A 15,994-nucleotide genomic window follows, 5' to 3' on the forward strand; every position below is an offset into this window, starting at 1 on the left:
ACACACACAAAACCTTAAATTTTTTTTTTTAAAGAAGGTTAACATTAAATGGAGTAGGGTGTGAGATACTTTTAAATAAGTTATTTGAAAAGTAGTTAGGTTTAGGCGGCATGGTGGTGTAGTGGTTGTTCTGAAACTACACTGTCGCCTCGCACCTCCAGGGTCCGGGTTCGATGCCAGGCTTGATTCTCATCTTTATCACTAAAAAACGTTACATACTTTTTGAGTTTTGGACAGTTTACACACATATATGAACATACTTTCAAAAAGAGAGAAGGAAAAGGACAAGAAACAAGTTGTTGTTTTTTGTTGTTGTCACCAGCAGGGGGAGTAGGAGACTTTCAGTTGTAGTTTTGATTTGTCACCAGCAGAGGGAGTAGGAGACTTTTAGCTGTAAATTAGGTTTATCACCAGCAGAGGGAGTAGAAGATTTTCAGTTGTAGTTTTGATTGATCACCAGCAGGGGGAGTAGGAGACTTTTAGCTGTAGTTTCAGAATCAGAAAGAGTTTTATTGCCAAGTATGCTTGCTTGTACAATGAATTTGTTTTAGTGACAGAGCTTCCAAAACAAAACAAATGACAAGACAAAACAGCACGACACACACACACACACACACACACACACACACACAAAAAGGTCAACATCAAATGGAGTAGGGTGTGAGATACTTTAAAATAAGCTATTTGAAAGTAGTTTAGGTTTATCACCAGCAGGAGACTCCAGTAGGAGAAGTTCAGTTGTAGTTTAGATTTGTCACCAGCAGGGGGAGTAGGAGACTTTTACCTGTAGATTAGGTTTATTACCAGCAGTGGAGTAGGAGATTTTCAGTTGTAGTTGAAGTGTAAACACACACATGCTCCTGGAATGGAGATCCTGTTAGTACTAAAGCAGATGGCTGATGCTAAATTGAAAGCTTCAGCAGCAGAAGCAATCAAAACAGCACCTCTGGGATTTTTTCAGTGTGTATGTGTGTTTGTAGGTGTTTGTGTGTTTGTGTGTGTGTGTGTGCGCGCAACTTTTGACCTTCATTTGTGAACCACTGGCCGTCAATCTCCAACCTCTGACACTCACTCCTCAACCACTGGCCCCTTAATCCCCAACCACTGACCCTCAATCCCCAACCACTGACCCTCAACCCACAACCACTGACCCTCAACCCACAATCACTGACCCTCACTTCTCAACCACTGACCCTCACTTCTCAACCACTGACCCTCAATTCTCAACCACTGATCCTCAATCCCAACCACTGATCCTCAATCCTCAACCACTGACCCTCAATCCCCAACCACTGACTTTCAGTCCTCAACCACTGACCTTTAATCCCCAACCACTGACCCTCAATCCTCAACCACTGATCCTCAATCCACAACCACTAACCCTCAATCCCCAACTACTGGCCTTCAATCCCCAACCACTGACCTTTAATCCCCAATCACTGACCTTTAATCCCCAACCACTGTCCCTCAATCCTCAACCACTGACCCTCAATCCCGAACCACTGACCCTCAATCCCCAACCTCTGATCCTTAATCCTTAACCTCTGACACTCAATCCCCAACAACTGACCCTCAGTCCTCAACCACTGGCCTTTAATCTCCAAACACTGACCCTCAATCCTCAACCACTGGCCCTCAATCCTCAACCACTGACCCTCAGTCCCCAACCACTGACCCTCAGTCCCCAACCACTGGCCTTTAATCTCCAACCACTGACGCTCAATCCTCAACCACTGGCCCTCAATCCTCAACCACTAACCCTTAATCCCCAACCACTGGCCTTCAATCCCCAATCACTGACCTTTAATCCCCAGTCACTGACCTTTAATCCCCAATCACTGACCTTTAATCCCCAACCACTGTCCCTCAATCCTCAACCACTGACCCTCAATCCCGAACTACTGACCCTCAATCCCTAACCTCTGATCCTCAATCCTTAACCTCTGACACTTAATCTCCAACCACTGACCCTCAATCCCCAACCACTGACCTTTAATCCCCAATCACTGACCTTTAATCCCCAACCACTGTCCCTCAATCCTCAACCACTGACCCTCAATCCCGAACCACTGACCCTCAATCCCCAACCTCTGATCCTTAATCCTTAACCTCTGACACTCAATCCCCAACAACTGACCCTCAGTCCTCAACCACTGGCCTTTAATCTCCAAACACTGACCCTCAATCCTCAACCACTGGCCCTCAATCCTCAACCACTGACCCTCAGTCCCCAACCACTGACCCTCAGTCCTCAACCACTGGCCTTTAATCTCCAACCACTGACCCTCAATCCTCAACCACTGGCCCTCAATCCCCAACCACTAACCCTTAATCCCCAACCACTGGCCTTCAATCCCCAATCACTGACCTTTAATCCCCAGTCACTGACCTTTAATCCCCAATCACTGACCTTTAATCCCCAACCACTGTCCCTCAATCCTCAACCACTGACCCTCAATCCCGAACTACTGACCCTCAATCCCTAACCTCTGATCCTCAATCCTTAACCTCTGACACTTAATCTCCAACCACTGACCCTCAATCCCCAACCACTGACCTTCAGTCCTCAACCACTGACCTTTAATCCCCAACCACTGTCCCTCAATCCCCAACCACTGACCCTCAATCCGAACCACTGACCCTCAATCCCCAACCTCTGATCCTTAATCCTTAACCTCTGACACTCAATCCCCAACAACTGACCCTCAGTCCTCAACCACTGGCCTTTAATCTCCAAACACTGACCCTCAATCCTCAACCACTGACCCTCAATCCTCAACCACTGGCCCTCAATCCTCAACCACTGGCCCTCAATCCTCAACCACTGACCCTCAGTCCCCAACCACTGACCCTCAGTCCCCAACCACTGACCCTCAATCCTCAACCACTGGCCCTCAATCCTCAACCACTAACCCTTAATCCCCAACCACTGGCCTTCAATCCCCAATCACTGACCTTTAATCCCCAGTCACTGACCTTTAATCCCCAATCACTGACCTTTAATCCCCAACCACTGTCCCTCAATCCTCAACCACTGACCCTCAATCCCGAACTACTGACCCTCAATCCCTAACCTCTGATCCTCAATCCTTAACCTCTGACACTTAATCTCCAACCACTGACCCTCAATCCCCAACCACTGACCCTCAATCCTCAACCACTGACCCTCAATCCCTAACCTCTGATCCTCAATCCTTAACCTCTGACACTTAATCTCCAACCACTGACCCTCAATCCCCAACCACTGACCCTCAGTCCTCAACCACTGACCTTTAATCCCCAACCACTGACCCTCAATCCCCAACCTCTGATCTTTAATCCTTAACCTTTGACACTCAATCCTCAACCACTGGCCTCAAAAGCTGACACTTCAGCTCAGCACATAACTTACTGCATGCGAATGCTTGTGTATTTTTATACTTATACATTATATTAATTATATATGTGTGTGTGTGTGTGTGTGTGTGTGTGTGTGCACAGTATTTCCCAGGCAGGCCTCCAGTGAAAAATGCTTTAAAGGCAGTGAATGAATGGCTGCAGAAGCAGGAGGGAACATCGATAAACTACAGCGACTTCAGAGAGATTCTGAACACAATGGTGAGGGCAAAGAAGTTTACACACACACACACACACACACACACACACACACACACACACACACACACACACACACACATTCTGAATGCATGTAGTAGTCACTTTCACACATCAGTAGCTTTTAACTGACCAATCAATGGACCTGTGTCTGAATGGAGAGAGAAGATGAAGTCTGAAGTCTACACTCTAATCCAAAGTGACTGCGTGCACACACACACACACACACACACACACACACACACACACACACACACACACACCCAGTACTGACCAAAACAACTATTGATATTGTGTGTGTGTGTGTGTGTGTGTTTCAGAGCACTGACTCATATCTTCCTAAAGTTGTGAGGTGGGTGGGGTGTCAGGGTTCGAAACAGCACTATCGAGGTTACCCCTGCGGAATGTGGACACTATTTCACACACTGACAGTTCAGGCCCTAGAAACAGGAAGTACAGGTACACACACACACACACACACACACTTTACTTATCTGTACATACATAAACTTAAAAATGTGTAGGTGCATGCCACTTCTTCTACAAGTTTACATAACTCTCCGTCTCTGTCCTCTCTCTATCCCTGTGTCTCGCAGACCATCAGGAAGTGCTACAGACGATGAGGCAGTATGTCAGGAGTTTTTTCGGCTGTCGTCCGTGCGCAGTTCATTTTGAGAACATGGCTCAGGAGAGTATGAAATTCGTGCCCTCGCTGAATGCTGCAGTCCTTTGGCTCTGGTCTCGCCACAACCGAGTCAACGCCCGCCTCGCAGGTCCAAATGTCACATATACGTTCCCTCACTACCATCATGACCTTCAACACTCTTATATCAGATACACTCAGGTCTCTTGTCTCTGTGGCATTAGAACACACTACATCACACATAAAAAACGTCTCATGAGTTCCTCTAATAAAAGTTGAACATCACGAGCCATATCAGAGGTTACGTCAGTTCATCGGTAAAGTTCCTGGTGATCGTAGTTGCGTCGATTCCCTGAGCTCCATGTTTAGATCATAACAGTCACCTGTGAGTAGTGCACACTTCTGAGGTGTGCCACCAGATCGCTCTTATGCAAAAGACATGAGTCTGAGTTTTTATTACTGTCTAGACTGCAAGACTAGACTAAGACTGTTGCCTTTAAACCTAAACCTAAACCTGTAGCTCAACTCCACCTAATCGACTGCATACTCTATGGAGTAGGGAGCAGGGGCCAGGAAGCTGGGAGTAGAAGGTTGGTAGCAGAGGGTATAGGGAGCAAGAAGTTGATAGCAGGGAGTAGTGTGTAGGGAACATGAAGTAGGGAGCGGGCATTAGGGAGGAGGGATTAGGGAGGAATTTGGGACACAGGTGTCGGATCTCATCTCACTCATTTAATTCACTTGTTGCGGTGAAGTGTGAGTGATTTCCCTGTTTCTGCTCCTCTACACACTCATGAATATAAACAGTGTGAGTGAGGCCATGTTGCTCCCACCCAGTGTGTGTGTGTGTGTGTGTGTGTGTGTGTTTTCCTCAGTGACACATTTCTGCTGCTTGATAATTGATATGGCAACAGTGTCTCTGACTGCGAGGTCTGAATTCCCCAAATGTCTGTGGCAGCAGGTGGAACACACACACACACACACACACACACACACACACACACACACACATACTCGTGCGACAGTCGAGGATTAAAACCCTCTTTAGCTTCTTTGGTCCTTTCACAGCTCTCCTGAGGACAAGTGTATGTGTGTGTGTATGTGTGTGTGTGTGTGTGTGTGTGTATCAGAAAAAATAATAAGAAGAAAATGGAAACGGTAAAAAGTACGAAAAAAGTCAGCATAAAGTGAACGCAGGAAAGTAAAATAGAAAAACTTTAATAAACAAAGAAGTGATTTTCTTAAATGAAATGAGAACAACGTGGCGTGAGGTTCTCCACCTTACAGAATGTGATTTCTTTGTATTAATAAGTTAGACAGAGAGTTCTGTGGTGTGACGTCACAGAGGAGTGCGGACGATGAGCTGTACCCTGGTGTGCTTTTATTCACATCTCTAGATTTAAGGACGAGATGTAAAAGTTGAGGTTTTACACAGGGTTACTTCTGAATAGGGAACTTTTATTATTTAAATACAAACTTACACAGTTTATTTATCCTTCACAGTCCGTCAGGTATAGTTTATGTGTGTGTGTGTGTGTGTGTGTGTCCTCTCTGGACTGAGTGATATATGACTTATGGGAAATGTGTTGGGGGGGAGGGAGGGGGAGCAGTTTTTTGTGTGTGTGTGTGTGTGTGTGTGTGTGCACAAAGGAGGTGTTCTGTCTGCCAGCCTCATCTATTATCTTTACAACTGTAAAGTGCACAGGCCTACTGATCATGCTTTAGAGCAGACACACACACACACTCATGAATAATAATAATAATAATATAACAATGTTGTTTGGTCTATCTATCTATCTATCTATCTATCTATCTATCTATCTATCTAATGCTACACCACCACTCACCAGTTCCAACATACTAAAGGTAATATAAATAATATAATTTATTTGAAATTCCTTTATGAAAAGCTAAAATTGCAAAATTTTCCACTTTCAGCTGATAAAAAACATTTAAACTGAGATTTATTTACTGTAGCTTTGTCCAAATTAGTTATGACATCACTATACTTTTTACATATCAACGTTCCCACTAAAAATATTATACAATGTTATTAATTTAAATGTTATACGAGCATCATTGATATAAAGGACCATAGATATTTTTGTTCTTTCCATTCTACTGTTGAAGGCCACACCCACAAGTGATAAAAATTTGGTTTATAAAAATATGAAAAATTAGAAGATTGAAGTGACAGCCTGTGTTTGTTTGTTTGTTTGTTTGTGTATTTCAGGTGACCTGAGCGAGGATCCTCACTTCCCCAAAATCCAGTGGCCTCCTCCGGAACTGTGCCCAGCCTGCCACAGCCTGGAGGACAACAGGGAGCACGTCTGGGACAAAGACAAGGTGTTAGTCTTCCTTAGGAATTATTACTCCGCTCAGAACCTCTCACGTGACTACCTGTCTGACGATGTGGTGCCGCCGCAGACGGAAAGGCGCAAAGCCAGGGAGGCAGTGCCTGAGCAAGCTCAGGAAGCGGGAGAGGCAGTGGAGGACGAAGAGATGGTTGAGGAAGTAGATGAAGTCCCTCAGGATGAAAGATCTGCGTCGGAGGCACCGCCGCGTAAGCCGAGCATCGTTGGACTCAGGCTTCGTCAGTTCAGAGAGAACATCGTGGACTTGGACTCGTTCATCCTCCAGCACTACAAGGCTAAAGCACCGCTCAAGGGACAGGATGTAGAGGGTAAGGTGGAGCCACACCCGGAGAACATGAGGAGGACCAAACGTGATCTGACTGCACAAAAGCCGAAAGGGTTAGCGCTGGAGATGGAGGCGGAGCCAGAGCTGTACGGTCAGTCTCGGAGTACGCGCCTAATGTCCTTGCTCAGCGTTGGGTTCTCACGGCTGGACGTGAGTCTGTGTGTGACGCTCTACCTCCTCTCCACGTTCTGCATCGTCGCCATGTGCCTGTACTTCAGAATGAAACGGCGCCAACGCAGGACGAAAGTGGCACTGCCATAATCCACACAAACCAAAGAATGGACCAATGGCACACTAAGATAAAAGAATTAGCATAAAACAGGTCACTTTTACTCACTGGATAAAAACCTTAATCAATGTTGTAATTTCATCGATGTGTTGATTTGTCAAGTGAAAAATCTAGCTAGGCACGGGGCATCGCATAGCTTTACCCAGTCAACACCTGTCGCTAGTTTGCCTGCTAGCAAGGAATGTCGTAAGGTCAGCCACGAAAGCGTTCGACAGCTTTGTCTCTTTTTCTCACGTTCACAAAAATCAGGGAATCTCTGCAAGTACTGAAAAAATGATAGTTATAATGTAGGCTTGTGAGATTTTTCTTTTGCCATTTAAAAAAATCTACCATTTTATTGAGGAAATAAATAACTGGTCTATTTTTGAGTGCTGGTTTTACACAAAAAGTGTCAATATTGGTCTGTTAATAAAAATATAACTGGAGTGTGAACATCACTAGTGATCGTGTATTGCACAACATTAGCCTTTTAACATTAGCAGACCTGGAGGATGCACGCTAAAAGTGTTGCTAATGTAATAATATATTAGAGCAACAGACGCTTGGGGTTTCTGTGTCTAAATTCTAAACTAGCTACTGTGACATAAAAAAGAAAAACAAAAGATACGCAAAAGCAGATAAGTTTGAATCCAAATATAAACCAGAGATATTCTGCTGGAGTGATTGAATGTAAGTACTGACGCTTCGAATCATTCGGCTGATTTATTTCTCACCTCGGATCGAGTGGATTGAACTCTGTTGCCTAACAGTATTTCACAGAATCATGCAATAAATAAATAAAATACTTGATTATTGTGGGTGTGGTGTTTACGCTGTTAGTTCAATATTTCTACCACAAGAATTTCAGCAGTGACGAGACACCAGTGTATATCAGATTTATCATGGTGCGGAAATCACAAGTAAAACCTGTTTAATCATTAAGGATTCTGTAAGCAGTCAAGCACAACTGAAACATTCTGTCTCAGTTAAGTAGTTAAGTAATACTCTAATGAGACGTGTCCAACAAAAGACGATAGGTGAGACAAAAAGAAAAGCCAGAAGAGGATGGGGCATGAGATTAAAATAAACGAGAAGAATGAGAAGAATGTCTACCACAAATGTAAATGTCCCAAATCACGTGATACATTGCTATTTAGTTAAGTTAAATAGCCAGCACTGCAATATCAAACATAATGGATTTGAACATGACCCTCTATCAGTCACCAGCAGGGGGAGCCAAAGACTCTCAGCTGTAGTTGTGGTTTATCACCAGCAGGGGGTGTAAGAGGCTCTCAGATAGAGCTTGTGCTCACTGAGACCAGCTGAACTTGCATAAAAATAAATTAAATATTTTAATGATTACTGAACACTAGACCTTAAAAGCATCATAATATTACATAATTTATTTTATTATTTTTTTCTTTTATGAGGACTGCTTTTAAAATGTTTATACATACATACAGTACATACATACATACATTTGGTTCTTTTCACCATTTTAATTTTCTTGTTTTCCTTTTTCTAAATGTAATTGAAATGATCAGTAACTATTTTTTAAAAGACATTTATTAATAAATTTTAACATTTAATAAGTAGACTTAGTAAAATGTGTAGCTTTTACTATAGAGGTAGTTATAATATTTAAAAAAAAATTATATCATTTACATTCAATTATGAAATCACAAAAAGTGACACATTAAAAATTTATTTAGACTTTATTTGTTTGTTTTGTTTTTAATAAAACAAAATGTAAGTTTTTAGGGAGAATTAGATTAAGTAAGACACATCAAATCTTGGATCCTTTGTTTTCAGCCGCATCTGATCGTATGCGGTAGATTGGAATTTAAAGGAGCTACACGTATCAATAAATAAATAAATAAATAAATCAAACTGTGAGTTTGAACCTAGCACATGCCACAGCCCGTTATGCTAATCCATGCTAATAACTGTAGCTACAAATGTTACATGCTAAGCTAGCTGGCTAAAATATTTTGCACATTAGAGTGAAAATATGCTCTTTGCTTGGATTAAATTTAATTTTATTAATAATGTAACTAATTTAAAGATATTTAAAAATACATCCTTTTCAAAACAATTTTATAATTAAAGAAATCTACAAATTTACATAATAGAATTAAATAAAAATAGTAATAAATAAAATGCATAAATCAGACGTAATTTGGAAAATTTTAAAATTTGCAATATAAGTCATGCCCAATACAAGGGTATGGGAGTGTAAGGACAAGGCGTGTAGGTATGATGTAATTTGTGTTAAGGGGGTTCTGTGTACTAATTGCTTCATACTGTTCCCCCCCCCCCATTCATTACTATAAATTAGTAATGTTGTTCCGTATCTTAGTATATTTGCACATCTAAGTTCTTCAATACAGCAGGTGGCAGTATACAGTGGTGCAGATTCAATTTGTATTGCAATATAGCATTTCCCCCCCTAATTATCCATTCTTAGTATCCATCTTTTTTTTCGTCAGATTTTGTTACAATTCTAAGTCAATAATTTCATATGGTGTGGGACTAGAGTAGAACACCATGTGCTGGATTATAGAGTAATTTTACCACCTCAAATGCAAACATATATGAAATAAAAATAAATAGAAAACCTTTTTTGGAGCCAGTGTGGGAGAAACATGAATTTCCACACAAAAGAAGTACTAAGTACTCTGTATCATGATCAAGACCACCTTTTTAAAGTGGACAGAGTGTTCATACTACTCAAACGTACTGGTGTAAAAGCTGTCTGAATCCTGATTTATGCTTCTGGGTCAAGTCTACGCTGAGCCTAGTACACATTTAGACTTGTGCGCTGGTGTGTGTCACTCTGAAATTACAACGCCTAACAACAAGTCGCGGTTTGGTGTTGAAACTCTGGTGAGTGTTTTTTGGTGTGCTACTAACAGTGGCGAATAAAACTGAGCGACTCTTGCTAGAGTCAGAACTAATAGATGTTGAATACCAGTTACGTTTACCTAAATTACTGCAACGCAGAAACAAGAGAATGCAGCAGAGGAGACGGACAGTATGAAATACGATGATACCACGCAGACCAATAACAGTTTTTGCGGTCTGTATAACCGCAGTGTGTAGTTACATTTCTGGCGAAGTGCACCTCTGGCTGTTCTGTGGGGTTCACCGCTACGCCAGACGGACGGGGCAGACTGGACACAGAAGCATTAATCATGCTTTAGAGTGTTGTTTTTAACTTTGGTGCTTGGCCCCCTGAATTGCTTCTATTCTGTCTAACAAGTCCTAAACAAAGCCTATTGTCTGACGTGTGTGTGTGTGTGTGTGTGTGTGTGAGAGAGAGAGAGAGAGAGAGAGAGAGGAAGAGAAGGGACGTCCCAGTGGTGTTTAGCCAGCTTTTACATGGCTGACCTGTGTACCGCTCCCAGAGGGGCAACAAGGACGGATTAACCACCAGAGAGAGAGAGAGAGAGAGAGAGAGAGAGAACAGGGTTGTGATAAAAAAGAGAGAGTAATCGAGTGTGCGAGAGACAGAAAGAGAGACAGACCGTTCCTAAAGTGCTGATACTAATCGGATTGGTGTGACATATTGTTGAGGTGAAGTGGATTGTCATGGTGCTGTGAGAGTGGGTGGGGGTGGGGGGGCAGTAGGGGTGTTGAGGGGTAGTTGGGGTTCTAGGGAATATTGCACATATCTTAGCGTAGTCGTGTCCCCTCCATCCAGCTCGTGTCTGTAGGTTTCACAGATGATGAAGGAGTTATGACTCGTGCTGTGTGTTGGTGTGTGTGTGTGTGTGCGCGCGCGCGTCCTTGTCTATATCTACATGTTTCTCAGATGTTCTCTTCTGAACCAAATCAACATTTAATCAGAATTCAACACAGAAGAATTTTTTTTATTGTAAATTTAACCTTCATAATAAGATATTCATATATTTAAACACATCTTGTTTATTTTTTCTTTTTAAATCTTACTATATAAAACTTTACAAGATTAATATTTATATTGCCTTCATTAAGAGGTCATATATATGTATATAATAAAAACTGATATAAGACTAATTAATTGATTCAATTATGATTCCTGTTATTTTTGTACACAGAACATATGGAAGTGGATTTTACTCTTTTATTAACATAATATGTAATTTGTTCATGATATAATAATGTAATCTCTGTAAAATTGTATATTAATATGAATTCAGAATAATCTTTATTCAGAATATTTTGTTGGCACTTTAAGTATTTACTTAATCATTTCTCATTTTATATATATATATATTTTTATATAAATATTATTTATTTAATATATAAATATTATTTATTTAATATATAAATATTATTTATTTAATATTTAAATAATTATTTATATAATAATATAATCTAATATCTTATTTCTGCATATCTATTTTTAATATAAATTTTTTGTTTAGTTCAAAATATTTTACACCCTCTTTCTCTCTTTCACTCTCCTATGTATGTGTTTCTGTGTGCGTGTGCATGTGTGTGTGTGTGTGTGTGTGTGTGTGTGTGCGCGAGCAAAGCAGAGAACAAAACCTATTGTGAGCTGTGTCCTTTTTGACCTGCTGATGAGCTTTTCTAACTCACTAGAGACTCAGACATTTTACACACACACACACACACACACACACACACACACACACACAGTACGTGCACAGACATTTTGAGGGGCTGTTGCTCCAACCTGGAAAAAAATATTGATCTCAATAAAGTCTTCTCATAACTCAAATCTTAAATTTGTGTGTACAGTGTTTAAGGAAATGTGTAATTTATATTTGAAAGTAATAGCAATATTACACTCATATACACTACACACAGTATAATAACTGCATAATTTGCACCACAGGGAGTTTAAGGGTTTGTTTTTAACACATTGGTTTATATTATTCTTATTCTTATAATATATTATTTTTAATAACAAACAATGTCAAATGTTTACTCACTAATGTACAGATCTTTTTTAGGAGACCTTTACATCTCATGGAAGGAGTCTCCAGTGTCAGCACTGCAATAGTCAAGGTTCTGACTAATTTGTCTTTCCTGAAATAGAAATTCCATAACATTAAATTTAAGTATATGGAAAATTCTTTATTTATGATTCCTAAGATCAGGAAAACCCAATAAACTTTTAAACTATTTTTATAGTTGTAAAATAAATTATTTTTAAAATGCCCAGAAACTTTTGGTTTATATTACTAATCAGAATCTCTTCAATCAATCCTAGTTTATTGTGTTTAGCTTTTTTACTTGTATATTTATATATTTATTTGAACTTTAAATGCTTACTTGTTTCATCCTCCCAGTCTCTTCTTTTATGCTGTATATTTACTATATATCGGATCTTTTATATTGCTTGTTGAATTACTTTGTTGTGTTCACACATACAGTATTATGTAATTAAAAAAATGATGAACATTCGTTGTGCAGTGACGCCGTTGGTAGTATTTTTATATTTATTATATTCACTATTATCATTTTACTATTATCATTTTTTACATTATCATTTTACTATTATTCTTTATTATCAAGATTCATGTAGAACAAAATGTTTGTTTATGAACCTTGACAAATAAATAAACAAATAAAGGCAATTATTACACTCATTGTAGCAATAAGAAGATCTGAACTGTTTTTCCTGGATTCTTTAAGGATGTTCACTGTATAGTTAAATATTAAGTTTAAAGCAGTATATTTAGTATATAGTATATTTTGTTTGGTTTAACACAGCACAAACACACACACACACACACACACACACACACACACACACACACACACACTTGTATGATGTTAGATTTATGAATCAGATATTTATGTTTATATCTGAGAGAGAGAGAAGGTGAGCAAGGTTGGCTCATGGCTCACTCAGACCCTGAACTTCTCTGTTTGGCTTCATGTGACAGTTCTGCCATGTCAAGACTGAAGATGATTTTTCCCTCTACAGAATTTACAGCCATCCAAAAGTAATGAAACAGGGAGGCTGATTCCATTGATTTGCTTTACACTAAAGACGTCTGGGCTTGAGATGAAAAGAGAAACATGAGATCAGAATATAGATCAGAATTTCAGAATTTATTTCCTGATATTTACATCTAGACGTCTTAACCAAAATAAAACATTGTGCCGTCTGTTTGACTCCACCCATTTCTCAAGTCATCAGAAATACTAGAACATGTGACTGGCAGGTGTGTTGTGTTAGACTGAGCGTTTAAACGGTTAATCGCTCTGTTCCACCTGTGAAGTTTCACCTGTGAAGACACTGTGCATTTGTTGCTAAAAAGGATAAACCCACATAAAGACCAGAGAGATGCCTACAGGGAGAAAAGCAAGCTGTTCTGAAGCTGAAAAAAAATCCAACAGAGCCACAGCAACTGAGCACACCACCGTAAGTGATGTATTTATGGATATAACTCACACTGTACAGCTCTGTGCAGATCGGCATTAACCTGAACACTGGAATCTACAGTATGCTTATTTACAGTAACTAACTTATAAGTTTTTTAAATTTGTAATTTGTTTTGAATGTGAATGACTAATAAAAAAAATCATACTATTCATTGAGAAAGGAGTTGAGCAATGTGTGCAGGACATAAGAGACTGGATGTTAATTAACTTTCTTCTGCTTAATCCAGATAAGACAGAAGTTCTAGGACCACATACAGCTAGGAGTAAGATTCTAGATCACTCTGTAACTTTACATGGCCTTTCTGTTCCATCGAGTGCAACAGTAAAAGACCTCGGTGTGATTATAGACTCCAGCCTTTCATTTGAAGCTCATGTAGATAATATTACCAGGACAGCATTCTTTCACCTCTAGGTTGGACTATTGTAACGCCTTACTGTCTGTTTGTTCAACTCGGTGCATAAATAAGCTTCAGCTAGTCCAGAATGCAGCAGCGAGAGTCCTCACTAGAACGAGAAGATACGAGCACATCACCCCTATCTTATCTTCACTGCATTGGCTTCCTGTGAAATTTCGCATTGATTTTAAAGTACTACTTTTGACGTATAAAGCATTAAATGGTCTCGCGCCGCAGTACCTGAGCGAACTGATAGTGTCAAAGGATGCAGGCTGCATGTCAGTACCGCGTATTATGAAAACTACAGCTGAGCTTTTTCTTACAAAGCCCCAAAGTTATGGAATAGTCTTCCAAATAGTGTTCGGGACTCAGACACAGTCTCAGTGTTTAAGTCCAGGCTAAAAACCTATTTATTTAGCCAAGCATTTTTATAAATAGATTAGCCTTAGGTAAAGGAGCAGATCTGGGGGACTCATGGACGTAGAGTATTATGGTGAACTGGTATGTTTGGATGCTGTCTTCCTCACTCTCATTGATCACTCAGGTTTGTTGACAGTGAGGTGATTGTTTGCTTTACATCTCAGTTCCCCCTCATGTCTGTGTTTCCTTCTGGCTCTCCCTTTTAGTTATGATGTCATAGTTAGTCCTGCCGGAGTCTCTGCCTGCACTCTACAGTTAATATACATTCACATTATACACTGTGTGACTGTGACCAGACCTAACTGTTATCTCTTCTCTTCTGCTCTCTCCTTCTCTCTCTCTGTCGAGCTACACATGTCGTTCCTGAGCTGCCAGTAATCCAGACTCCCTCTGCCCTCCGGACCCGTCTGACCCATCCTGGTGCCCCGCTTCTGGTTGGAGATCTCGTCACAGGTTTCTTCCTACTACCATCTTAGGGAGTTTTTCCTTGTCACTGTCGCCCTCGGCTTGCTCATCAGGGACAATCTGACCATTTTGCTTCATACACACTCACATTCCATACAGACTTAAATAATTCTTTTGATTGTGTAAAGCTGCTTTGGGACAATGACAATTGTTAAAAGCGCTATATAGGCTACAAATAAAATAAAATTATTTTGAAGTTTTAGCACATTATTATAGCTAGTTTTTCTTTCTTTCTATCTTTCATTCTTTCTTTCATTCTTTCTTTCTTTCATTCTTTCATTCTTTCATTCTTTTATTCTTTCTTTCATTCTTTTATTCTTTTATTCTTTCTTTCATTCTTTCTTTCCTTGACTTCACTTTCCTTTACCTCGGCCCTCTACACCTCCAGTGCATTTAGGTTGCAAGTGGATATCAGTAAAATCTCCAAATTCTGGATAAGTACCAATGCAAATTGTCTTTTTCTTGCTTTATTGCAAGAATATTGGACACACTCACACACACACTTACACACACACACACACACACACACTTGAGGAAATCCCAGAGGTGTCTTCTCCTTTGATTGGTGTTGTTGAGGCTTTTCAATTTAGACATGCACCACAGGGACACGCGTCCTGTTCATGAATACTCAAACTATGTGTGTGTGTGTGTGTGTGTGTGGTTAAGTAAATCTCCACGCTGCTGGAATGGAGATCCTGTTAGCGCTGATGAACAGAAGCAGATGGCCGATGCTAAATTGAAAAGCTTCAGCAGCAGCAATCAAAGACACGCCGCACCTCAGGGACCCGCTTAGTGTGTGTGTGTGTGTGTGTGTGTTTATCTAAATTTCACTAGCATACCTGTGTGCTATCGATTATGGCTTGTTGAGTGACAAACAGCATGCAACTGTAAACCTGGACAGATCAGGTCTATCACAGCATTTTAGTAAAGCTTATGTTTCAATACTCAATCACATACTGTTTCCACTTTAATCAGTTGCATCCCAGTCAGACCCTGCCCCTGTTTTAATCCCAGTTCTCAACCAGTGGGTCATGCTCCAATTCTCTCACAAGGATCGTCTCCCAGTCCGTAACCAACGACCATCAATTCTCAACTAGTGCTTCTGTCTCA

General features: G+C 40.4%; 1 protein-coding gene across 1 annotated transcript in view; it reads left to right on the forward strand.

Annotated features, from left to right (window-relative positions):
- Window positions 1-8,010, forward strand: part of qsox1 (quiescin Q6 sulfhydryl oxidase 1) — a 20,483-nt gene extending 12,473 nt beyond the window's left edge. Inside the window, exons 9-12 of the mRNA XM_053504912.1 lie at window positions 3,481-3,597; window positions 3,915-4,053; window positions 4,191-4,367; window positions 6,468-8,010. Of these exons, the coding sequence (XP_053360887.1) occupies window positions 3,481-3,597; window positions 3,915-4,053; window positions 4,191-4,367; window positions 6,468-7,195 (1,161 nt within the window). The 3' untranslated portion in view covers window positions 7,196-8,010. The remainder of the gene's footprint in view (window positions 1-3,480; window positions 3,598-3,914; window positions 4,054-4,190; window positions 4,368-6,467) is intronic.
- Window positions 8,011-15,994: the final 7,984 nt, after the last annotated feature.

The sequence above is a fragment of the Clarias gariepinus genome, chromosome 9, assembly GCF_024256425.1.
Source record: "Clarias gariepinus isolate MV-2021 ecotype Netherlands chromosome 9, CGAR_prim_01v2, whole genome shotgun sequence".
Classification (NCBI taxonomy): Eukaryota; Metazoa; Chordata; class Actinopteri; order Siluriformes; family Clariidae; genus Clarias; species Clarias gariepinus.